We start from the raw sequence: 24,928 nt of genomic DNA on the forward strand, positions 1-24,928 counted from the left end.
GTTCCTGCTCCCAGCTGTTCCTATTCCCCTAATCATCATTTAGTCTTCCCACACCTGTTCCCGATCCTTTCCCCTGATTAGAGTCCCTATTTATTCCTTTGTGTTCCGTTCCTGTCCCGTCGGTTCCTTGTTTAGTATTCACCATGCTGTGATTGCGTTTCGCCCTGTCCTGTCGTGTTTTTGCTGTGATGGTGTATCGCCCTGTCCTGTCGTGTTTTTTTGCCTTCATCAGATGCTGCGTGTGAGCAGGTGTCTCTGTCAACTACGGCCTGCGCCTACCCGAAGCGACCTGCAGTCTGTGGCCGCTTCTCCTGTTATTCCCCTCTACAAACTAGAGGATTTCTGTTATTCCCTGTTTGGACTTGAATAAACTCTGTTTCTGTTAAGTCGCTTTTGGGTCCTCTTTCACCTGCATGACAGAAGGAACCGACCGACTGAATGGACCCAGCGACTTCAGACGCTCGTTACACTGCCGTCAAGATCCAAGGAGCCATGCTCGGCAGACACGAGCAGGAATTGTCTGCTGCTCGCCATGCCGTGGAGAACCTGGCCGCTCAGGTTTCCGACCTCTCTGGACAGTTCCAGAGTCTACGTCTCGTGCCACCTGTTACTTCCTGGCCTGCCGAGCCTCCAGAACCTAGGGTTAATAACCCACCTTGCTACTCCGGGCAGCCCACTGAGTGCCGCTCCTTTCTCACGCAGTGTGAGATTGTGTTCTCTCTCCAACCCAACACATACTCTAGAGAGAGAGCTCGGGTTGCTTACGTCATTTCACTCCTTACTGGCCGGGCTCGAGAATGGGGCACAGCTATCTGGGAGGCAAGGGCTGATTGCTCTAACAAGTTCCAGAACTTCAGAGAGGAGATGATTCGGGTTTTTGACCGTTCAGTTTTTGGTAGGGAGGCTTCTAGGGCCCTGGCTTCCTTATGCCAAGGTGAACGGTCCATAACGGATTATTCTATTGAGTTTCGCACTCTTGCTGCCTCTAGTGAGTGGAACGAGCCGGCGCTGCTCGCTCGTTTTCTGGAGGGACTCCACGCAGTGGTTAAGGATGAGATTCTCTCCCGGGAGGTTCCTTCAGATGTGGACTCTTTGATTGCTCTCGCCATCCGCATAGAACGACGGGTAGATCTTCGTCACCGGGCTCGTGGAAGAGAGCTCGCATCAACGGTGTTTCCCTGCTCCGCATCGCAACCATCTCCCTCCTCTGGCTTTGAGACTGAGCCCATGCAGCTGGGAGGGATTCGCATCTCGACTAAGGAGAGGGAACGGAGGATCACCAACCGCCTGTGCCTCTATTGCGGAGTTGCTGGACATTTTGTTAATTCATGTCCAGTAAGAGGCCAGAGCCCATCAGTAAGCGGAGGGCTACTGGTGAGCGCTACTACTCAGGTCTCTTCATCTAGATCTTGTACTACTATGTCGGTCCATCTACGCTGGACCGGTTCGGTGCTACATGCAGTGCCTTGATTGACTCTGGGGCTGAGGGTTGTTTCATGGACGAAGCATGGGTTCGGAAACATAACATTCCTTTCAGACCGTTAGACAAGCCTACGCCCATGTTTGCCTTAGATGGTAGTCATCTTCCCAGTATCAAATTTGAGACACTACCTTTAACTCTCACAGTATCTGGTAACCACAGTGAGACTATTTCTTTTTTGATTTTCCGTTCACCGTTTACACCTGTTGTTTTGGGTCATCCCTGGCTAGTATGTCATAATCCTTCTATTAATTGGTCTAGTAATTCTATCCTATCCTGGAACGTTTCTTGTCATGTGAAGTGTTTAATGTCTGCCATCCCTCCCGTTTCTTCTGTCCCTACTTCTCAGGAGGAACCTGGCGATTTGACAGGAGTGCCGGAGGAATATCATGATCTGCGCACGGTCTTCAGTCGGTCCCGAGCCAACTCCCTTCCTCCTCACCGGTCGTATGATTGTAGTATTGATCTCCTTCCGGGGACCACTCCTCCTCGAGGTAGACTATACTCTCTGTCGGCTCCCGAACGTAAGGCTCTCGAGGATTATTTGTCTGTGTCTCTTGACGCCGGTACCATAGTGCCTTCTTCTTCTCCCGCCCGGGCGGGGTTCTTTTTGTTAAGAAGAAGGACGGTACTCTGCGCCCCTGCGTGGATATCGAGGGCTGAATGACATAACGGTTAAGAATCGTTATCCGCTTCCCCTTATGTCATCAGCCTTCGAGATTCTGCAGGGAGCCAGGTGCTTTACTAAGTTGGACCTTCGTAACGCTTACCATCTCGTGCGCATCAGAGAGGGGGACGAGTGGAAAACGGCGTTTAACACTCCGTTAGGGCATTTTGAGTACCGGGTTCTGCCGTTCGGTCTCGCCAATGCGCCAGCTGTTTTTCAGGCATTAGTTAATGATGTTCTGAGAGACATGCTGAACATTTTTGTTTTTGTCTATCTTGACGATATCCTGATTTTTTCTCCGTCACTCGAGATTCATGTTCAGCACGTTCGACGTGTTCTACAGCGCCTTTTAGAGAATTGTCTCTACGTAAAGGCTGAGAAGTGCTCTTTTCATGTCTCCTCCGTTACTTTTCTCGGTTCCGTTATTTCCGCTGAAGGCATTCAGATGGATTCCGCTAAGGTCCAAGCTGTCAGTGATTGGCCCGTTCCAAGGTCACGTGTCGAGTTGCAGCGCTTTTTAGGTTTCGCTAATTTCTATCGGCGTTTCATTCGTAATTTCGGTCAAGTTGCTGCTCCTCTCACAGCTCTTACTTCTGTCAAGACGTGTTTTAAGTGGTCCGGTTCCGCCCAGGGAGCTTTTGATCTTCTAAAAGAACGTTTTACGTCCGCTCCTATCCTCGTTACTCCTGACGTCACTAGACAATTCATTGTCGAGGTTGACGCTTCAGAGGTAGGCGTGGGAGCCATTCTATCCCAGCGCTTCCAGTCTGACGATAAGGTTCATCCTTGCGCTTATTTTTCTCATCGCCTGTCGCCATCTGAGCGCAACTATGATGTGGGTAACCGTGAACTGCTCGCCATCCGCTAGCCCTAGGCGAATGGCGACAGTGGTTGGAGGGGGCGACCGTTCCTTTTGTCGTTTGGACAGACCATAAGAACCTTGAGTACATCCGTTCTGCCAAACGACTTAATGCCCGTCAAGCTCGTTGGGCGTTGTTTTTCGCTCGTTTCGAGTTTGTGATTTCTTACCGTCCGGGTAGCAAGAACACCAAGCCTGATGCCTTATCCCGTCTGTTTAGTTCTTCTGTGGCTTCTACTGATCCCGAGGGGATTCTTCCTTATGGGCGTGTTGTCGGGTTAACAGTCTGGGGAATTGAAAGACAGGTTAAGCAAGCACTCACGCACACTGCGTCGCGCGCGCTTGTCCTAGTAACCTCCTTTTCGTTCCTGTTTCCACTCGTCTGGCTGTTCTTCAGTGGGCTCACTCTGCCAAGTTAGCTGGTCATCCCGGTGTTTGAGGCACTCTTGCGTCTATTCGCCAGCGCTTTTGGTGGCCGACTCAGGAGCGTGACACGCGCCGTTTCGTGGCTGCTTGTTCGGACTGCGCGCAGACTAAGTCGGGTAACTCTCCTCCTGCCGGTCGTCTCAGACCGCTCCCCATTCCTTCTCGACCATGGTCTCACATCGCCTTAGGCTTCATTACCGGTCTGCCTTTGTCTGCGGGGAAGACTGTGAGAGCCGCCAATAAACGCAGGATTAAGAGTCCAAGGTATTGTTGCGGCCAGAGAGTGTGGCTTTCCACTCGCAACCTTCCTCTTACGACAGCTTCTCGTAAGTTGACTCCGCGGTTCATTGGTCCGTTCCGTGTCTCCCAGGTCGTCAATCCTACGCTGTGCGACTGCTTCTTCCGCGACATCTTCGTCGCGTCCATCCTGTCTTCCATGTCTCCTGTGTTAAGCCCTTTCTTCGCACCCCCGTTCGTCTTCCCTCCCCCTCCCGTCCTTGTCGAGAGCGCACCTATTTACAAGGTACATAAGATCATGGACATGCGTTCTCGGGACGGGGTCACCAATACTTAGTGGATTGGGAGGGTTACGGTCCTGAGGAGAGGAGTTGGGTTCCGTCTCGGGACGTGCTGGACCGTTCACTCATCGATGATTTCCTCCGTTGCCGCCAGGATTCCTCCTCGAGTGCGCCAGGAGGCGCTCGGTGAGTGGGGGTACTGTCATGTTTGTCATTTATTATCATGTCTTGTCCCTGTGCTCCCCATTCTGTTCGTTTCCCTCTGCTGGTCTTATTGGGTTCTTTCCCTCTTTCTATCCCTCTCTCTCCCCCTCCCCTCTCACTCTCTCGCTCTCTCTTCTCTCTGTCGTTCCGTTCCTGCTCCCAGCTGTTCCTATTCCCTAATCATCATTTAGTCTTCCCACACCTGTTCCCGATCCTTTCCCCTGATTAGAGTCCCTATTTATTCCTTTGTGTTCCGTTCCTGTCCCGTCGGTTCCTTGTTTAGTATTCACCATGCTGTGATTGCGTTTCGCCCTGTCCTGTCGTGTTTTTGCTGTGATGGTGTATCGCCCTGTCCTGTCGTGTTTTTTGCCTTCATCAGATGCTGCGTGTGAGCAGGTGTCTCTGTCAACTACGGCCTGCGCCTACCCGAAGCGACCTGCAGTCTGTGGCCGCTTCTCCTGTTATTCCCCTCTACAAACTAGAGGATTTCTGTTATTCCCTGTTTGGACTTGAATAAACTCTGTTTCTGTTAAGTCGCTTTTGGGTCCTCTTTCACCTGCATGACACTTAATTCTAACTAAAACTACACGCATCATTAATAATAATTTTGTGATCCTAATCAATTTCATACAATCATATGGTTTCAGGGTGGAATATTCTAATCATTCATTTAAACATATAAATTCCATTAACAGGCATACTGACAAACATCATGAAACATTAAAATATAGAAAAAAACAAGTATTGATACTGACTTGGCTTTGCGCTGTTGTTTTCTCGCCCCAAAACATGATTGACATTTCCTGAATGTGATGTCAATGTGGGAAGGGGCTGTTTTTTAAAGGGGTATTACTGCAAACTAACAGGGTGGAAAGTGAAATCAGGGACACACAAAAAATCTTAAATACAGCATTGGAGGTTGCTAAGGGGAAGACGGCTTATAATAATGGTTATAACCGAATGAATCAAATAACATTTTATTGGTCACATACACAACGTTAGCAGATGTTATTGCGAGTGTAGCGAAGTGCTTGTGCTTCTAGTTCCGACAGTGCAGCAATATCAACAAGTAATCTAACAATTCCACAACAACTACCTAATACACACAAATCTAAGTAAAAGGATGGATTAAGAATATGTACATATAAATATATAGATGAGCAATGACCGAGTGGCATAGGCAAAATGCAATAGATGGTATAAAATACAGTATATACAGTTGAAGTCGGAAGTTTACATATACTTAGGTTGGAGTCTTAAAACTTGTTTTTTCAACCACTCCACAAATGTATTGTTAACAAACTATAGTTTTGGCAAGTCGGTTAGTACATTTACTTTGTGCATGACACAAGTCATTTTTCCAACAATTGCTTACAGAGATTATTTCACTTATAATTCACTGTATCACAATTCCAGTGGGTCAGAAGTTTACATACACTAAGTTGACTATGCCTTGGAAAATTCCAGAAAATTATGTCATTGCTTTAGAAGCTTCTGATAGGCTAATTGACATAATTTGAGTCCATTTGAGGTGTATCTGTGGATGTACTTCAAGGCCTACCTTCAAACTCAGTGCCTCTTTGCTTGACATCATTGGAAAATCAAAAGAAATCAGCCAAGACCTCAGAAACAAATTGTAGACTTCCACAAGTCTGGTTCATCCGTGGGAGCAATTTCCAAACGCCTGAAGGTACCATGTTCATCTGTACAAACAATATTACGCAAGTATAAACACCATGGAACCACGCAGCTGTCATACCGCTCAGGAGGGAGACGCGTTCTGTCTCCTAGAGATGAACGTACTTTGGTGCGAAATGTGTAAATCAATCCCAGAACAACAGCAAAGGACCTTCTGAAGATGCTGGAGGAAACAGGTACAAAAGTATCTATATAAATGAGTCCTATATCAACATAACCTGAATGTCCGCTCAGCAAGGAAGAAGCCACTGCTCCAAAACCGCCATAAAAAAGCCAGACTACGGTTTTCAACTGCACATGGGGACAAAGATCATACTTTTTGGAGGAATGTCCTCTGGTCTGATGAAACAAAAATAGAGCTGTTTGGCCATAATGACCATAGTTATGTTTGGAGGAAAAAGGGGGAGGCTTGCAAGCTGAAGAACACCATCCCAACCGTGAAGCACGGGGGTGCCAACATCACATTGTGGGGGGGCTTTGCTGCAGGAGGGACTGGTGCACTTCACAAAATAGATGGCAACATGAGGAAGGAAAATTATGTGGATATATTGAAACAACATCTCAAGACATCAGTCAGGAAGTTAAAGCTTGGTCACAAATGGATCTTCCAAATAGACAATGACCCCAAGCATACTTCCAAATTTGTGGCAAAATTGTTTAAGGACAACAAAGTCAAGGTATTGGAGTGGCCATCACAAAGCCCTGTCCTCAATCCTATAGAAAATTTGTGGGACCTGCAATGCTGCAGACATTTTTTGGTACCCTTCCCCTGATCTGTGCCTCAACACAATACTGTCTCGGAGCTCTACGGACAATTCCTTAGACTTCATGGCTTTGTTTTTGCTCTGACATGCACTGTCAACTGTGGGACATTATATAGACAGGTGCGTGCCTGTGCAAACTATTGAATTTACCACAGGTGGACTCCAAGTTGTAGAAACATCTCAAGGATAATCAATGGAAACAAGATGAGCTCAACTTCGAGTCTCATGGTAAATAGGCCTGAATACTAATGTAAATAAAGTTTTGTTTTTTATGTACATCTGTTTTCGCTTTGTCATTATGGGGTATTGTGTATAGATTTCTGTAGATTAAATGTGATTTAATCCATTTTATAATAAGGCTGTAACGTAACAAAATGTGGAATACATCAAGGGGTCTGAATACTTTCTGAAGGCACTGTATTTACCTAGTTACATTACAGTGTCATATCCTAGTGTCATAGTGGCATAGCGTATCCAATTAATGACGTAGCTAGCTATAAAAAAAAACGTAGTTACTTACCAACAACACACCAGTCTCAGGGTTGACGTTGACAGCCCAAGTAGAAGCTACCCATACCAAAGCCTAATATAATAACATATATTTAAAATCTATTTATGTAATATGTCCTAATATTTTAAAATAAGTACTGTATATCTAAATACATGTGTTACTCATATGTCCATAAACAGAATGTCCAATATATTTCAGACATTTACATATTCGATTTTAGCTGGGGGATTTTATGTTGTAGTATGCATTTTACATACATGTGCTATCCATATATTTACATGTATTCGTTTAAAATATATTTAACAGTATACATGATTATTTATGGTCAATATATTTATATATGAATAATACATATTTTATATATGAGTAATGCATAGTTCATAATATCTTGTGATATATGTGCAAGAAATGTAAGTTATTAATTATTAAAGGCACACAACACAAAACAAGAAAGAATGGGGAAAGAAATTCCCCTTTGTGAGCTCATAAAGTCACTGAAAGGTCGCATCTGAAAAATAAAATACGATGTACAAATGACCTCTGTGCACTTATCTGTATTTGAAAATGGGCTCTTTAAAAACAAGTTGACAGTAATCCTGAGGATAATGTGACAGAGTCACTGAAAATAAAATCCCAAAATGAGGGATGTTGTACAAAACAAAGTCATCAGCAATTGGATCGTCTCTTACCAATCAAAGTATCAAAGCTAATGACGAATTATCTAAACGTGGCTGTGTTCTCGCTCTAGCCCAAACGATCAGTTTCTGGGCCTGATCAGATTGTCTAGAATGATTTCCAATCCAGAAATCATCAAGGATGTTCTCGGATCCAGACTCATTGCGGAAAAGAAACTAACGTCTGTAGGCGTGGTGTAACGTTTGGCCGGAGCAAGGAGTTTGGGTAAGCCAGGCAATTCATGTTCAGAAACTAGCTAGCTAAATTATACAAAGGACTAACTTACATTGGCTGGTGTCTGTCCATAGGCAGTTGAGGTTCCAACACATTCCTTGGTAAGCAACATTTAAGATTAACTAGCTAGATTTGGCAATTCAATTACAGTTGAAGTCAGAAGGTTACATTCCCCTTAGCCAAATACGTTTAAACAGTTTTTCAGGTTTTTTTCTCAGTTTTTCACAATTCCTGACATTTAATACTAGTAAAAATTCCCTGTCTTAGGTCAGTTAGGATCACCACTTTATTTTAAGAATGTGAAATGTCAGAATAATAGTAGAGAGAATGATATATTTCAGCTTTTATTTATTTCATCACATTTCCAGGGGGTCAGACGTTTACATACACTCAATTAGTATTTGGTAGCATTGCCTTTAAATTGTTTAACTTGGGTCAAACGTTTCAGGTAGCCTTCCACAAGCTTCCCACAATAAGTTGGGTGAATTATGGCCCATTCCTCCTGACAGAGCTGGTGTAACTGAGTCAGATTTTTGTAGGCCTCCTTGCTCACACATGCTTTTTCAGTTCTGCCCACAAATGTTCTATAGGATTGAGGTCAAGGCTTTGTGATGGCCTCTCCAGTACCTTGACTTTGTTGTCCTTAAACCATTTTGCTTCAACTTTGGAAGTATGCTTGGGGTCATTGTCCATTTGGAAGACCCATTTGCGACCAAGCTTTAATTTCCTGACTGATGTCTTGAGAAGTTGCTTCAATATATCCACATAATTTTCCTTCTCATGATACCATCTATTTTGTGAAGTGCACCAGTCCCCCCCTGCAGCAAAGCACCCCCACAACATGATCCTGCCACCCCCGTGCTTCACGGTTGGGATGGTGTTCTTCGGCTTTCAAGCCTCCCCCATTTTCCTCCAAACATAACGATGGTCATTATGGCCAAACAGTTATATTTTTGTTGTTTCATCAGACCAGAGGACATTTCTCCAAAAAGTACGATCTTTGTCCCCATGTGCAGTTGCAAACCGTAGTCTGGCTTTTTTTTATGGCGGTTTTGAAGCAGTGGCTTCTTCCTTGCTGAGCGGCCTTTCAGGTTATGTTGATATAGGACTCGTTTTACTGTGGATATAGATACTTTTGTACCTGTTTCCTCCAGCATCTTCACAAGGTCCTTTGCTGTTATTCCCGGATTGATTTGCACTTTTCTCACCAAAGTAAGTTCATCTCTAGGAGACAGAACACGTCTCCTTCCTGAGCGGTATGACGGCTGCGTGGTCCCATGGTGTTTATACTTGCGTACTATTGTTTGTACTGATGAACGTGAACATGGTACCTTCAGGCGTTTGTAAATTACTCCCAAGGATGAACCAGACTTGTGGAGGTCTACAATTTTTTTCTGAGGTCTTGGCTGATTTCTTTTGATTTTCCCATGATGACAAGCAAAGAGGCACTGAGTTTGAAGGTAGGCCTTGAAATACATCCACAGGTACACCTCGAATTGACTCAAATGATGTCAATTAGCCTATCAGAAGCTTCAAAAGCCATGACATCATTTTCTGGAATTTTCCAAGCTGTTCAAAGACACAGTCAATTTAGTGTATGTAAACTTCTGACCCACTAGAATTGTGATACAGTGAAATAATCTGTCTGTAAACAATTGTTGGAAAAATGACTTGTCATGCACAAAGTAGATGTCATAACCGACTTGCCAAAACTACCGTTTTTTATAAGAAATTTGTGGAGTGGTTGAAAAACAAGTTTTAATGACTCCAACCTAAGTGTATGTAAACTTCCGACTTCAACTGTATATCTAACACATACATGACATATTAACTCAGAGCTTTAATATCCAAAATAATTCTTACCTTGTTCAGTCACTCTATATATTGTGGTGGCAAGCTAAGCTAACTAGCTGTGGTAGCTAGCTCAGTGAAAACTCTTGCTTGTAGGCAGTTAAGGAAAATACCTTCTTCCTCTGTCACCCGCCATAGGAAAAACACATTTTAAATAAATGTTATGATTATATAATTAAATAAAATGCCATTATCCATGAGAAAGATTTTTGGTGCTGACAGCTGTTCTTCTCTTTCATCTGAAGAAAATGTTAAATTGCTGCTCTGTCAGTTGGAGGCGGAGTTAGGGAACATTTAAAATTGGGATTAACAGTACCAGATAAATATATTATGGGTTTATGTGTCTCTTTTCTAAATACATTTAGCTAACTTACTTTGTTTACTAAGTAGTAGGTAGCCTCAATAGTTACCACAGTTTTGGATAAAATTATCCTAATTACACTTTCTAATACATTTTGACACTAGAATAAATGTTTCTGACTCATATCGATGCGAAAATGTGCTTTTCAAGGGCAGTTTCCTTATTTATTTATATTTTTGTATTTTATTTATTATTATTTATTTATTTATTTATTTGACCCCTTTTTCTCCCCAATTTCGTGATATCCAAGGGTAGTTAGGCTTGTCCTATCGCTGCAACTCCCATACAGACTCGGGAGAGGCGATGGTCGAGAGCCATGCGTTCCCCGAAACACAACCCAGCCAAGACTCACTCACTTTGTAATGATGCCTCAAGCATTGCGATGCTGTACCTTAGACCGCTGCACCGCTCGGGAGGCGGTAGTTGACCTATTAAAGGAAAAATATATATTTATCTATTTTTTATACAGTCCCAAAATGTTTTGCATGTCAGCAGTCAAATTTTCAAGAAATAGGATTTTCAAGATGTAGGATTTTCAAGGAGCAAAGTGTCACTTGCCCCATCATCATGATGATGTACTTTGCATCATATGATGGGCCAATTGTGTGCCACCTCACTTGAAGGCTGGCATGCAAAACATTTTTTGGAATATATTAAGTGGACTAATGAAAAAAAAAAAATATATATATATATAGTTTTTTGAGTGGATTTTTCTTTTAAGACCATAATACATGTTTACCTTTTCAAGTCTGTAAGAATACATGACAAACAACACAAATCGATTACATCCTACTCGTAGATTTAGGATATTGCATATGAGCCTCTCCATCTTTCTCTCTTTCTCTCTTCCCTTACTCCCTCTCTCCCTCTCTGGGCATTACGTGTGTGTGTGGAGGGGCGGGGGGCCGTGTTTTATGTAAGTGGGACCTGGAAGTAACCAGCATGGTTTTTCTCTCGCCTTTGGCGTTGTATGTGTATGTGTGTGTCGGCCCTGCTTTGGGTGGTATGGTTGACCCCTACACTGCCCTTCACACTCACTTGAGGTGGGAGGTTGTTTTATGTTAGTCATAGAGGACACAGGATGTGTGTCACTTGCGTTACTATATTACCATGTTAAATCAGTTTGGAAAGACCAGGGAATTGAGCCCTTCAGATTGAACGATAATATAGAGACTGAGAGTTTTCTCAATTATGACTCCGGCTGATAATGGTGTTTATTGCATTATGAGACTTATTCGTACTGGGAAATATTTTCTCTCACACAGAAAATGACGAGAAGGGTTTTGAAGTGTTAAATCTGCCGCGATGTTATTAGACAACACGAACGCGTTATCCTCCGTGTTTCTAAGTGGTTTCTCCTACGTGACTGACTCCTATAATGACTAATGTTATCATCATCAAGGCATAAAAGAAAACAATAACAACAGGCTCCTTCCTGTTCAGAACTACATCTCACCTTTCTCTAGCATGCGAGGGATGAGGACGTTGTGTTTACCAGTAGAGAGGAATTGCCAATAAAACAACGGGTATAAATACACTTGCAACAGTGGAAAGTCACGGTACTTTCTAGAAATATACCAAAGACTCTTCACCTTGTCAGTAGCTTCCATGCACTCCTGGAGGGGTTTGTTTTGTTAGTGTTTTGTGTGTTTGTGTGCGCTTGTGTGTGTGTGTGTGTGTGTGTGTGTGTGTGTGTGTGTGTGTGTGTGTGTGTGTGTGTGTGTGTGTGTGTGTGTGTGTGTGTGTGTGTGTGTGTGTGTGTGTGTGTGTGTGTGTGTGTGTGTGTGTGTGTGTGTGTGTGTCCGCGTGTTGGAAGAGAGGGGTGCTGTTACTGAGCGGGAATGCCTGGTAGGATGTTTAGGCCTCGGTAACCAAGGCAACCATCTGCTGCTACGCTCGCAATGCTCTTCGGCAGCCCACACAATGTCACCACTGTGACATCCACCCTGCAGTTTTGAGAGAGAGAGAGGGGAAAACAAGAGAGATACATAAAACCCTTCCTGTGTTCTATTTAGATGCAGGGGGACCTGGGCTCCCAGAGGAGTTTCAGTGTGTTGGACCGCCTCCTCCACACACACCCTATCTGGCTGCAGCTGTCAATCAACGCTGACTCCGCCCTCTACATCTTGCTCAGAGAACCTGTCGGGGTGAGGAGAGCCAATCCGATCATTCCATCAATTAATGAACTATCCCTCACTCTCAGGTGAACCGGATCTGTTCAATTTAGTACAGCTTTCCAATGGAGTAGTATACAAGATACTCAGGAACTTACTGTGCAGTTCACAAAGCACCCTCATAAAATCCAACTTCAGCCATGACTTACTGTTACTTACTTACTATTGACAGCACTTATTGAACATTTACAACAGTACTTGTTTAACGGTACGTCATTATGTGTAGTAAAAACGGAGGAAGGGAAGCGCTGCTAATGTACACAATAGTAAGGTCTTTGGAAACAGACGGTTCTCATTGGTAAAAAAGCATAAATTGGTCATCAAAAAGAAAGGAGGTCCAAGGCACTCTTCATGTGATGAATTAAAATGCCGTTATTTGTATGGCATGTTCAATGGGAACAAAATGTAACGCCATGCAGGCGAAACGCATTGTGAGTTTTAAAATCTTTGTTTCCATTGAACGTGCCATACAAATAAAGGCATTTTGATTATACAGGTACATAATTATTGTTCTCTTTGCCAATGTTTATGGATGGCCGCTGTAGACGTTCCTGGTGCGTAAATGCAGCTCCAGCCAGAGGAAGATGTTGTGTGTCCGAGTGACAGCTGACAGGGCAGCGTCCTCCATCAAGGAGTGTCTCATATGTGAGGAGGACTCAAGTGAGTACCATGTGCACATCGAAGTCAACACACACACTAAACCCCGGTCCTGAAGTACTTCCAACAGCACACGTTTTGATTTTAGCCCAGGACAAACGCTCCTGATTCAACTCATCAAGGGCTTGATGATTAGTTGAATCAGGTGTGCTTGTCCGGGGCTACAGTAAACATGTGTACTGTTGAGGGTACTCGAGGACTGGAGTTAAGAAACACTCCTCCTAAACTAACCATGAAACACATGAACAATGAAGAATGCTGCCAAATGTTACAAGGCTGTGATTCGTTTTTAAACTCTCTGCCCTATCACCAGCCTTCGCCCTCGAGAGCTCCGCCCTCAGCTTCCCAGACCTCTGCCGATTGGTGGCCTTCTACTGCATCAGCAGGTGATTAGCACTACCTTTGCACCCATGTACCTGTCAATAACACTGCCACTGCTTTGGTCTGTTTTGTCGACTGACTAAAAATACTCTGTAATGGCACTCCCTTTACAAAACAGGGCACCCACATGTTCCAGCCCACTATGTCTTGGGAACCGCCATATCATTTGATCTGAAATAACTATGTGTGTGTGTTGTCTCCAGAGATGTGCTGCCTTTCCCTTTGGAGCTCCCAGAAGCCATTGCTCAGGCCTCTTCCCACAGAAAGCTGGAGGCCATCTCTCATATGGGATTAGGTAGGGATTCATTCAACGGATCTATAGCGTAGCATTACATTGAGACTGTGGATGAAACGTATACCTGTCCAATTCATTCAGATCTACACAAGTGTCTAGGGCTTGCTTTCTGGACTGGGTCTAAATATCCATCACAGTAGGATATGGTCTTCAAAGTACTTCAATATCAATCTCTTTATGGCGTTAATCACTGACATATCCTCTGAACACTAAACTATGGAAATGTTCAGTACCAGAATCTGAACCAGACTGCATTGTCTTTCTACTTCTTGTTTTCCCCACATCCCAACAGAGTTCTGGTGTCCCCTGTCTGACACCCAGAATGGACCAGGGGACTGGCAGGCTCCACCCACCATCATTAAGGCCCCACCCAGCACCACCAAGGCTCCACCCATCTGTGCCACCCAGGTCAAGGCAGGTCTGTCCCAGGACCTGTGTTACCTGCTGTCCTGCGGCAGACAGGAGTCGCTCTGCTTCATCAACCCACTCTTCGTACAGGTGGAGGTAATTCCAAACCATAACCATTGGGGGGGTGAAAATGATTTCTGACCCTGAATCAGTTTACTTGCCTTCTTCCAGCTCGAAGTTCAAACTCATAGACAACAAAATGGCTGTAAGTGGCAAGTCAGCCATTCCATTGTTTAGGATGGTGTCATCCTGCAAAGTCTACCTTTAACCACTGATCTAGGATCCGTTTACCCCTACCACCAATCATAACCATTAGGAGGGTGAAAAACATATATGATCCTGAATCAGTGGTTATGTCTAACGTTGATCCCCCCCAGCAGCAGCAGCAACAGCAGCCAACCCAGGTGGCGTCACACAAACGCCACCGCTTCAAACGCAGTATGAGGGTCCGTGTCTCCACCGAGAGCTCCATGACTCTGTCTGGTGGTGGGGGGGCTGGGTCGTTTCCTTCCTCAGTCCCAGAAGACCCCCAGGACCAGGAGAGGCTCCAGCCCACCCCCCTCCAGCCCAGTCCCAACCCACACAGGAAGATCCATCCTGGGGCTGGCGTCCTGAGGAGGACCCCTGCACTGTCCCCGACGTCGGCAGAGGATGAGGACCTCATGCCAATAAATGTACCGCCACCGGTAAAGGTAACTTTATGAGATATGTCTCTCTCTGTCTCTTCTCTTTCCATATTCCTCTGTCTTCCTTTATCTCTTTTCTTTCGTGTCACTCTCTTTTTCTCCTTTATTGACACAAACTCACACACTCCTCACACACTCGTCACACTGACAAATTGATGCATCGAATGACGATATGACCTTGACGCCATCTCTCCCCAGGCTCCAACAGAACAAGTGGTGGAGGTAGAGGAGGACCTTCCTGCTCCAGAGGAGCCTAGCATCGAGGTGGCGTGCCTAGCCTTGGAGGGCCGCCCGGCCCCCTCTCTGGCCGAACTGGACAGCAGCAGCTCATTCAGCAGCCTGGAGGAAGAGGAACCAGAACCAGAGGACCAGTTCTTTAAACAACCAAACCACAACCCCCAGCACCGCCCGCCCATGGTGCGCTCACGGGGGGGCCACGGAGGCCTCCACAGGATGAGTGCGGCGTTTGTGTGTTTCTTCGCTCCAGAGAAGAGGCTCGCCAGGCTGGTGGAGGAGCTGTCCAGGGATCGGAGGTTGGCAGAGCCATATATAAACATAGAGAGGGACTTTGGCCAACTTTTACATTGTCTGGACGCCATATTAGCGCCTTTGAGCATTCAAATGTTCTATTTATTTACATTAATTTACGACACATTGTAAACGTTTCAGAAAATTCAGTGATATTGGTCGATAGGACTGCTGTGGAATTGTGTACCCTTGTGTAAATGCATCATAATGTTTTTGGTATAAACTCTCTCTCTCTGGAGGTCTGCGTTTGGTTCCCTGGTCCAGGAGTTCATCCAGAGACAGAGAGAGGAGCTGAAAGAGGTCCTGGCGCAGGCTGCATCCTCATCATCGTCTTTCTCATCGACGACCTCTGTGGGGGTGCTCCAGGGACTGCGGCGCTTCCTGTCCCAGGCCAATTGCTTCCTGCTGGACAGCGGAGAGCTGTCACCCCCCCTAGAGACCCTGGTGCCTGACAATGAGAAAGGTACCTTTTTCAACTTTAGTTGTCTCAAGTTGCAACCACTACTTTGGTAATCATGGGATTGAGAGCGGTACAGAGGTGTCACATAATAGATGACGAGAACACAAATGTTGTTAGATGTGAGCAGCATGTCAATGAGATACTGTCCATTGGATTTACAGGATACATAATAATGCACAGTAAACCCACCATTACACAGAGGAGACGGTGGCAGAGAGATAATTCTGTCTGTGGAAACAACAGGCTAGCTTTAGATGAGACGGGGAGTAGACTGTCCACAGAGGATTTGAGTGAAACGGTATTATCACCACAATGCTAGTGCGTAGGGGTAGCTCTTCATCCAGGGAGTTCATATTGTCACTAGGATTTTAAAAGCTTTGCTAGCCACGCCAGAGAAACCCATCTATCACATTGAGCCAGCCAAAATGTACGTTGCTGGATAGGAGATGTAGGGCATACGTTCATTGAGATTTCAAGGGGGGGGGGGGACTATGGTTGGTGTATGTGCGTGATACACTGTTGCCTGGTTGAGCAGTGAGTGTTGAGGCTTTTAGAGAGAGTGGAGCAGACTCTGCTGATTTTAGTTCACCGTTGCTACGATTTGCGCAGACACACACACACACACACACACACACACTCACACATACATTGCGTTGGTGGAGGCATTTGCATTTTTTTCCTCGCTCATCGTTTATCATAAAAAGATATCACAGTCCCACGCGCACTTGAAGAGCAGCACGATTCTCAGTGGCTCGGGAGGGAGCGAGAGGGAGAGGAACAGAAAGGTAGAAAGAGAGAAAGGGAGGGAGACAGAGGAAAAGAGGAAGAGATCGAGGGAAGACGGGGGCTGGGTATTGATGTAGACCTGAGGTTAGCATTATGTGTGTTGGACAATGTCAGCCTGGTCAGGCAAGCCTGTATACCGCCACTTCCCCCAGTCCCTCAGTAATGAAGAATCATTTCCTCTGTAAAGTGGTTGGTGTGTGTAGGGGTATGTGTATATATAACTGGTACTTTGAGATGTTTGAGAAAAAAGTTTGTGCTCAGAAATAAAGTGTAACTTTATACAATGTGTTTCCTCAATCTTTAACTGCTAGTGTGTGTGTGCGTCTATGTGCACTTGCGTTTGTTTGTGTTTGTGCATGCGTCTGTGTCTGTGTGTGCGTGCCTACATTTACATTTAAGTCATTTAGCAGACGCTCTTATCCAGAGCGACTTACAAATTGGTGCATTCACCTTATGACATCCAGTGGAACAGTCACTTTACAATAGTGCATCTAAATCTTAAAGGGGGGGGGGATACTTATCCTAAGTACGCCTACCGACGACACACATACGCCTACCGACGTATGTGTGTGTTTTCCCCCATGCAGACTTAGCCCTGGAGAAGGCCATGTTTGGCTGTGTGCTGAAGCCTCTGAGGGTGCTGCTTGGCCAGGCCCTCCTCTCCCTCCACAGACAGGATGGCTCCACCAAGCGGCTGGCCTGCAGTCTCCTGGACTGCCAAGAGGGGGCGATGGAGCACCTTGGGGTGCTTGTGGGCGTGCCCGACACCCGTGGCGTGGAGAGGGTGAGGCAGAAGCTGGCTCTCATGCAGCGCACACACTCACCCATAGACAAGATGCTGCTGCTTCTGCAGATGTGCAAGGCGGTCCAGAAAGCCATGGGGGCCCTCCACGACGGTGGTGAGTGGGCCTTCACTTTGCTTGATTTAATTTAATATAAAGTAGCTAAAGCGAGTCATTATCTATTATAAATATAAACATTTTAATAGCACAATTGATGGAGCTGTTATTCACTGTCATAATCAATCAATCAATCAATCAATTAACTGTTAAAGCTGTCTTGCCATCCTATTCATGCTCCCAGGACAGGAAGTGAGCTCGACGGACTTCCTGCCGGCGCTGTCCTATGTGATAGTGATGTGTAACACACCTCAGATCCTACTGGAGGTGGAGTACATGATGGAGCTGCTGGAGCCCTCCTGGCTCACTGGGGAGGGTACGCACTACACCCCAAGTACACCCTTTATAGCCTACACCCTGTCCACCTTTAATCCACCTACATCTGTAACTACACACCTAGGGGAGATGGTACAGACTACACACTTACTCCACCCTTTTATACAATACACACACCTGGTTACACTTTATTTTAACGCTTCATTATGAACCATTCATAAGGCATTGACAAAAAAGATTGCACACCATTTACGTTTAAGGTTAGGTAAGGGTTAAGGTTAAATAGGACTCACTTTAGATTAGGGACTGTAAAAATGCTTTACTGTAATTAGTAAATGGTTTATAAATGTGGGAGTTATGATGAATAAATGTTTTTTTTACAGACCATTAAAATAAAGTGTTGCCACACACCTTACTTCTACCCCAAAGGAGAGGGTACCACTATGGACCTCACCCACTACAACCCTTTCTCATCTGACCAGGGCACCTTCTTCCACATGTTTGGTGTGTCTCCCAGGTGGCTTGTGGCAAACTTTAAATTACACTTTTTATGGATATCTTTAAGAAATGGCTTTCTTCTTGCCACTCTTCCATAAAGGCCAGATTTGTGCAATATACGACTGATTGTTGTCCTATGGACAGAGTCTCCCACCTCAGCTGTAGATCTCTGCAGTTCATCCAGAGTGATCATGGGCCTCTTGGCTGCATCTCTGATCAGTCTTCTCCTTGTATGAGCTAAAAGTTTAGAGGGACGGCCAGGTCTTGGTAGATTTGCAGTGGTCTGATACTCCTTCCATTTCAATATTATCGCTTGCACAGTGCTTCTTGGGATGTTTAAAGTTTGGGAAATCTTTTTGTATCCAAATCCGGCTTTAAACTTCTTCACAACAGTATCTCGGACCTGCCTGGTGTGTTCCTTGTTCTTCATGATGCTCTCTGCGCTTTTAACGGACCTCTGAGACTATCACAGTGCAGGTGCATTTATACGGAGACTTGATTACACACAGGTGGATTGTATTTATCATCATTAGTCATTTAGGTCAACATTGGATCATTCAGAGATCCTCACTGAACTTCTGGGGAGAGTTTGCTGCACTGAAAGTAAAGGGGCTGAATAATTTTGCACGCCCAATTTTTCAGTTTTTGATTTGTTAAAAAAGTTTGAAATATCCAATAAATGTCGTTCTACTTCATGATCGTGTCCCACTTGTTGTTCATTCTTCACAAAAAAATACAGTTTTATATCTTTATGTTTGAAGCCTGAAATGTGGCAAAAGGTCGCAAAGTTCAAGAGGGCCGAATACTTTCGCAAGGCACTGTATGTGGATGAATGGATATTTAGATGGCATTCAAAGTCACTGTATTGACATTTCGCTGTGCTCCGTGCCCCCACTCCGTCTCCTAGGTGGGTACTACCTGACCAGCGTCTATGCCAGCCTGTGTCTGATCCAGAGCCCGGAGGCGGAGGGGGACCAAGTCCTCCCAGGAGGTCTGACTCGTGAGGCCCAGGATGGGCTGAGGGAGTGGGGCCGCAGACGCAGCCTGGAAGCCAAGAGCCGCCAGGAGAGACAACAGAACCAGGTAAGACACTATTTCAATCAATTTTATAAATCCCTTTTCACATCAGCAGTTGTCACAAAGAAATGTACAGTTATATTTCAAATACTTGTTTCGATATCTCACAATGGGAATGTCTCAGTGGATCACATCTCCTGGATGTCTGCCCGCTAGTCATTCTCGCCTCTCTTCCTTGCGGAAGAGACCACTACCCTCAGCACGACTATATCCCTGTCTCCCTACTGAACTGTTCTCAGGCGAATCGCAAGGTTAATGCTGCCGAACATAGGAGAATCAGCTTCCATTGATAGTGTTGAGTACTGACCGAAGGTTTTTTCGAGTAGAATACATTTTCTACTCCTCAGTCTCCAGTGGTAGCTAACATTACACAGCTAGCTACGCCGCAGACATTAGCTAACCTGGCTAGCTAGTTGGAAAGCTAGCTAACCACACTAACAAAGGGCTAGCTCACTCCACAAGGCTTAAACTAACCTGGTTAGCTCGCTGGAAAGCAAGCTAACAATATCAGCATCACTACCTGCAACACGGTAATATTGCTAGCTCCCTTCTCTCGTCTAGTTTAACCTTGGTTTACTTGTTTGTGTTAACTAGACCGACTGGTTAGCCTCATGGCTCTACGGTCATGGGAGAATACCTACCCGAAGTCGAACTGCCACCATGTGGTTCCCTCCGGTTAGCACTGTGCTAGCTACAGCGTGCCTTAGTCATGAGGTAGCTGCTAGCTAGCTAACGCATTATTGCCTCTTGGCTTGGGCGGTATACCGTATAGACCGTATACAGGGGTATTTGGAAAAAGCCACAAGATAGTTTTTCAAAACCGTCTAAATTTTCTTTTAAACATTTTTTAAATATGTGAATATTTGCAGCTAATTCTAAGTTTATACTTGCAGTCAACTTATGCAATACATTAGGAGATAATGCAGATTGCATTCTTCATTTCATCTCTCACATTATTTCACATTATGAAGCTTACCGTAGTTCCCCAGAACAAATAAAATTGTATTTGTCACATGCGCCGAATACAACAGGTGTAGTAGACCTTACAGTGAAATGCTTACTTACAAGCCCTTAACCGACAATGCAGTTTTAAGAAAAACGCCTAAAAAGTTAGAATTAAAGAGCAGCAGTAAAATAACAATACTGCGGCTATATACAGGGGTTACCGGTACATACTCAATGTGCGGGGGCACCAGTTATTCAAGGTAATTGAGGTAATATGTACATGTAGGTATAGTTATTAAAGTGACTATTCATAGATAATAACAGAGAGTAGCAGCAGTGTAAAAGAGGGGGAGGAGGCAATGAAAATAGTCTGGGTAGCCATTTGATTAGATGTTCAGGAGTCTTATGGCTTGGCAGTGCTATTTAAAAGCCTCTTGGACCTAGACAGCTTGCCGTGCGGTAGCAGAGAGAACAGTCTATGTCTGGGGTGGCTGGGGTCTTTGACCATTTTTAGGACCTTCCTCTGACACCGTCTGGTATAAAGGTCCTGGATGGCAGGAAGCTTGGCCCCAGTGATATACTGGGCCGTACGCACTACCCTCTGTAGTACCTTGCAGTCGGAGTCCAAGCAGTTGCCATACCAGGCAGTGATGCAACCCGTCAGGATGCTCTCGGTGGTGCAGCTGTAGAACCTTTTGAGGATCTAAGGACCCACACCAAATCTTTTCAGTCTCCTGAGAGGGAGTAGGTTTTTTCGTGCCCTCTTCACAATTGTCTTGGTGTGCTTGGACCATGTTAGTTTGTTGGTGATTTGGACGCCAAGGAACTTGAAGCTTTCAACTTGCTCCACTACAGCCCCGTCGATGAGAATGGTGGCATGCTCGGTCCTCCTTTTCCTGTAGTCCACAATCATCTCCTTAGTCCTGATCGTGTTGAGGGAGAGGTTGTTGTCCTTGCAATACACGGCCACGTCTCTGACGTTCCGCTACAGGCTGTCTCATCAATGTCTGTGATCAGGCCTACCACTGTTGTGTCATCGGCAAACTTAATGATGGTGTTGGAGTCGTGCCTGGCTGTGCAGTCATGAGTGAACAGAGTACAGAGGGGGAGTGAGCATGCACCCATGAGGGGTCCCCGTGTTGAGGATCAGCTTGGGAAATGTATTGTTAACCAACCCTTACCACCTCGGGGCGGCCCATCAGGAAGTCCAGGATCAAGTTGCAGAGGGAGGTGTTTAGTCCCTGGGGCCTTAGCTTAGTTGTGATGCTTTGAGGGCACTATGGTGTTAAACGCTGAGCTGTAGTCAATGAATAGCATTCTCACATAGGTGTTCCTTTTGTCCAGGTGTGAAAGGGCAGTATGGAGTCCAATAGAGATTGCATCATCTGTGGATCTGTTGGGGCAGTGTGCAAATTGTAGTGTGCCTAGGTTTTCAGTCTTTCAAAGCACTTCATGGCTAGAGACGTGAGTGCTACGGTCGGTAGTCATTTAGGCAGGTTACCTTAGTGTTCTTGGGCACAGAGACTATGGTGGTCTGCTTAAGACATGTTGATATTACAGATTCAGACAGGGAGAGGTTGAAAATGTCAATGAAGACACTTCCCGGTTGTCAGGGCATGCTCGGAGTACACGTCCTGGTAATCCGTCTTGCCCTGCGGCCTTGTGAATGTTGACCTGTCTAAAGGTCTTACTCACATCAGCTGCGGAAAGCGTGATCACACAGTCGTCCGGAACAGCTGGTGCTCTCATGCATGTTTCAGTGTTACTTGCCTCGAAGCGAGCATAGAAGTAATTTAGCTCGTTTGGTAGGCTCGTGTCACTGGGCAGCTCTCGGATGTGCTTCCTTTTGTAGTCTGTTATAGTTTGCAAGCCCTGCCACGCCTGATGAGTGTTGGAGCCGGTGTAGTACGATTCAATCTTAGTCCTGTATTGAGACTCTTTGCCTGTTTGATGGTTTGTCCGAGGGCATAGAGGGATTTCTTATAAGCTTCCAGGTTAGAGTCCCGCTCCTTGAAAGTGGCAACTCTACCCTTTAGCTCAGTGCAGATTTTGCCTGTAATCCATGGCTTCTGGTTGGGGTATGTACGTACAGTCACTATGAGGATGACGTCATCGATGCACTTATTGATGAAGCCAGTGACTGATGTGGTGTACTCCTCAATGCCATCGGAAGAATCCCGGGAAATATATTCCAGTCTATGCTAGCAAAACAGTCCTGTAGCTTAGCATGTGCTTCATCTGACCACTTTTTTTATTGACCTAGTTACTGGTGCTTCCTGCTTTAATTGTTGCTTGTAAGCAGGAATCCGGAGGATAGAATTATGGTCAGAGTTGCCAAATGGAGGGCAGGGGAGAGCATTGTATGCGTCTCTGTGTGCGTGGTAAAGGTGGTCTAGAGTTTGTCCACCTCTTGTTCCTCATTTAACATGCAGGTAGAAATGAAGTAAAACGGATTTAAGTTTCCCTGCATTAAAGTCCAGTTGAGCTGTCACTTGTTTGTTTGTAAACAGCACAACGGGAGAAAGAGGGAGCCGATGAGCCCATGGTGTTCTATATCTAGAGCGTTCTATAGAATTCACTACGAAATGTTTGCCATCAGATATTTTATCATATATTTCTGCCAGAAGTCACAGATCTCTGGATGAGTTATCTGTACAGTTGCCATTTTTCCCCTGTGCTTCCTGTTACCGTTTTTTCTCCTCCTTTCTTCTCACATCTCCCCCGTGTACACAAGCTGCTTCCTTCAGAAAAGCATGCATCACAACTTTCATTTGCACAATTTCACTCATTCAACTTTCGCTTGTAAGTGTCCACTCACTGAAAATCACATTTGGTAGCTACTAAGCTATGCTTGCATAACTTTATGAGTTGGATTTACGTGTCGTTGCAATTAGTGTTCGTTATCGTTATCGCGTTTGTTGTCGCTTGTTGGCATTTAGTTATTTCTCTATTTTTGCTAATTTTGTAAGCATTCTGATAAGAGAACCAATGGGCTTTTCTAGTTTTTTTAGTGCCCCCTTGTGTGATATGCCGGTAATACCTTCAATCCCAGGAGGAGAGTGACTGCATGACATAAGCTAGCTTCTACTAGCTAGCTTATGCCTATCAAAAGCCCAGGGCTTAATATGACACCCTAGACCCACTCCAATTTGCTTACTGCCCAAATAGGTCCACAGACAATGCAATCTCAACCACACTGCGCACTGCCCTAACCTATCTGGACAAGAGGAATACATATGTGAGAATGCTGTTCATCGACTACAGCTCAGCATTTAACACCATAGTACCCTCCAAACTCGTCATCAAGCTCGAGACCCTGCGTCTCGACCCCGCCCTGTGCAACTGGGTACAGGACTCCCTGACGGGCCGCCCCCCAGGTGGTGAGGGTAGGTAACAACATCTCCACCCCGCTGCTCCTCAACACTGGGGCCCCACAAGGGTGCGTTCTGAGTCCTTTCCTGTACTCCCTGTTCACCCATGACTGCGTGGCCATACACACCTCCAACTCAATCAAGTTTGCGGACGACACTACAGTGGTAGGCTTGATTGCAATCTCCTTGCATTAGCGTAGCCTCTTCTGTAGCCTGTCAACTATGTGTCTGTCTATCCCTGTTCTCTCCTCTCTGCACATACCATACAAACGCTCCACACCGCGTGGCCGCTGCCACCCTAATCTGGTGGTCCCAGCGCGCACGACCCACGTGGAGTTCCAGGTCTCCGGTAGCCTCTGGAACTGCCGATCTGCGGCCAACAAGGCAGAGTTCATCTCAGCCTATGCCTCCCTCCAGTCCCTCGACTTCTTGGCATTGACAGAAACATGGATCACCACAGATAACACTGCTACTCCTACTGCTCTCTCTTCGTCCGCCCACGTGTTCTCGCACACCCCGAGAGCTTCTGGTCAGCGGGGTGGTGGCATCGGGATCCTTATCTCTCCCAAGTGGTCATTCTCTCTTTCTCCCCTTACCCATCTGTCTATCGCCTCCTTTGAATTTCATGCTGTCACAGTTACCAGCCCTTTCAAGCTTAACATCCTTATCATTTATCGCCCTCCCGGTCCCCTCGGAGAGTTCATCAATGAGCTTGATGCATTGATAAGCTCCTTTCCTGAGGACGGCTCACCTCTCACAGTTCTGGGCGACTTTAACCTCCCCACGTCTACCTTTGACTCATTCCTCTCTGCCTCCTTCTTTCCACTCCTCTCCTCTTTTGACCTCACCCTCTCACCTTCCCCCCTACTCACAAGGCAGGCAATACGCTCGACCTCATCTTTACTAGATGCTGTTCTTCCACTAACCTCATTGCAACTCCCCTCCAAGTCTCCGACCACTACCTTGTATCCTTTTCCCTCTCGCTCTCATCCAACACTTCCCACACTGCCCCTACTCGGATGGTATCGCGCCGTCCCAACCTTCGCTCTCTCTCCCCCGCTACTCTCTCCTCTTCCATCCTATCATCTCTTCCCTCTGCTCAAACCTTCTCCAACCTATCTCCTGATTCTGCCTCCTCAACGCTCCTCTCCTCCCTTTCTGCATCCTTTGACTCTCTATGTCCCCTATCTTCCAGGCCGGCTCGGTCCTCCCCTCCCGCTCCATGGCTTGACGACTCAT

General features: G+C 45.6%; 1 protein-coding gene across 4 annotated transcripts in view; it reads left to right on the plus strand.

The window, feature by feature from the left end:
- LOC124014544 (ras and Rab interactor 2-like) overlaps nucleotides 1–24,928 on the plus strand; it is a 55,279-nt gene that overhangs the window by 22,585 nt on the left and 7,766 nt on the right. Inside the window, exons 1-12 of one of the 4 annotated variants that reach the window (XM_046329663.1) lie at nucleotides 7,870–8,027; nucleotides 12,264–12,395; nucleotides 12,968–13,082; nucleotides 13,393–13,465; nucleotides 13,664–13,755; nucleotides 14,048–14,259; nucleotides 14,541–14,855; nucleotides 15,048–15,382; nucleotides 15,617–15,840; nucleotides 17,211–17,522; nucleotides 17,707–17,838; nucleotides 19,204–19,379. In XM_046329663.1, the coding sequence (XP_046185619.1) occupies nucleotides 12,264–12,395; nucleotides 12,968–13,082; nucleotides 13,393–13,465; nucleotides 13,664–13,755; nucleotides 14,048–14,259; nucleotides 14,541–14,855; nucleotides 15,048–15,382; nucleotides 15,617–15,840; nucleotides 17,211–17,522; nucleotides 17,707–17,838; nucleotides 19,204–19,379 (2,118 nt within the window). In that variant the 5' untranslated portion in view covers nucleotides 7,870–8,027. Of the gene's footprint in view, nucleotides 1–7,869; nucleotides 8,028–8,077; nucleotides 8,138–12,263; nucleotides 12,396–12,967; nucleotides 13,083–13,392; nucleotides 13,466–13,663; nucleotides 13,756–14,047; nucleotides 14,260–14,540; nucleotides 14,856–15,047; nucleotides 15,383–15,616; nucleotides 15,841–17,210; nucleotides 17,523–17,706; nucleotides 17,839–19,203; nucleotides 19,380–24,928 lie in introns of those variants that run through there. The other 3 variants (XM_046329665.1, XM_046329662.1, XM_046329666.1) reach the window with 3 other exon arrangements.

The sequence above is a fragment of the Oncorhynchus gorbuscha genome, linkage group LG25 (assembly GCF_021184085.1).
Source record: "Oncorhynchus gorbuscha isolate QuinsamMale2020 ecotype Even-year linkage group LG25, OgorEven_v1.0, whole genome shotgun sequence".
Lineage (NCBI taxonomy): Eukaryota > Metazoa > Chordata > Actinopteri > Salmoniformes > Salmonidae > Oncorhynchus > Oncorhynchus gorbuscha.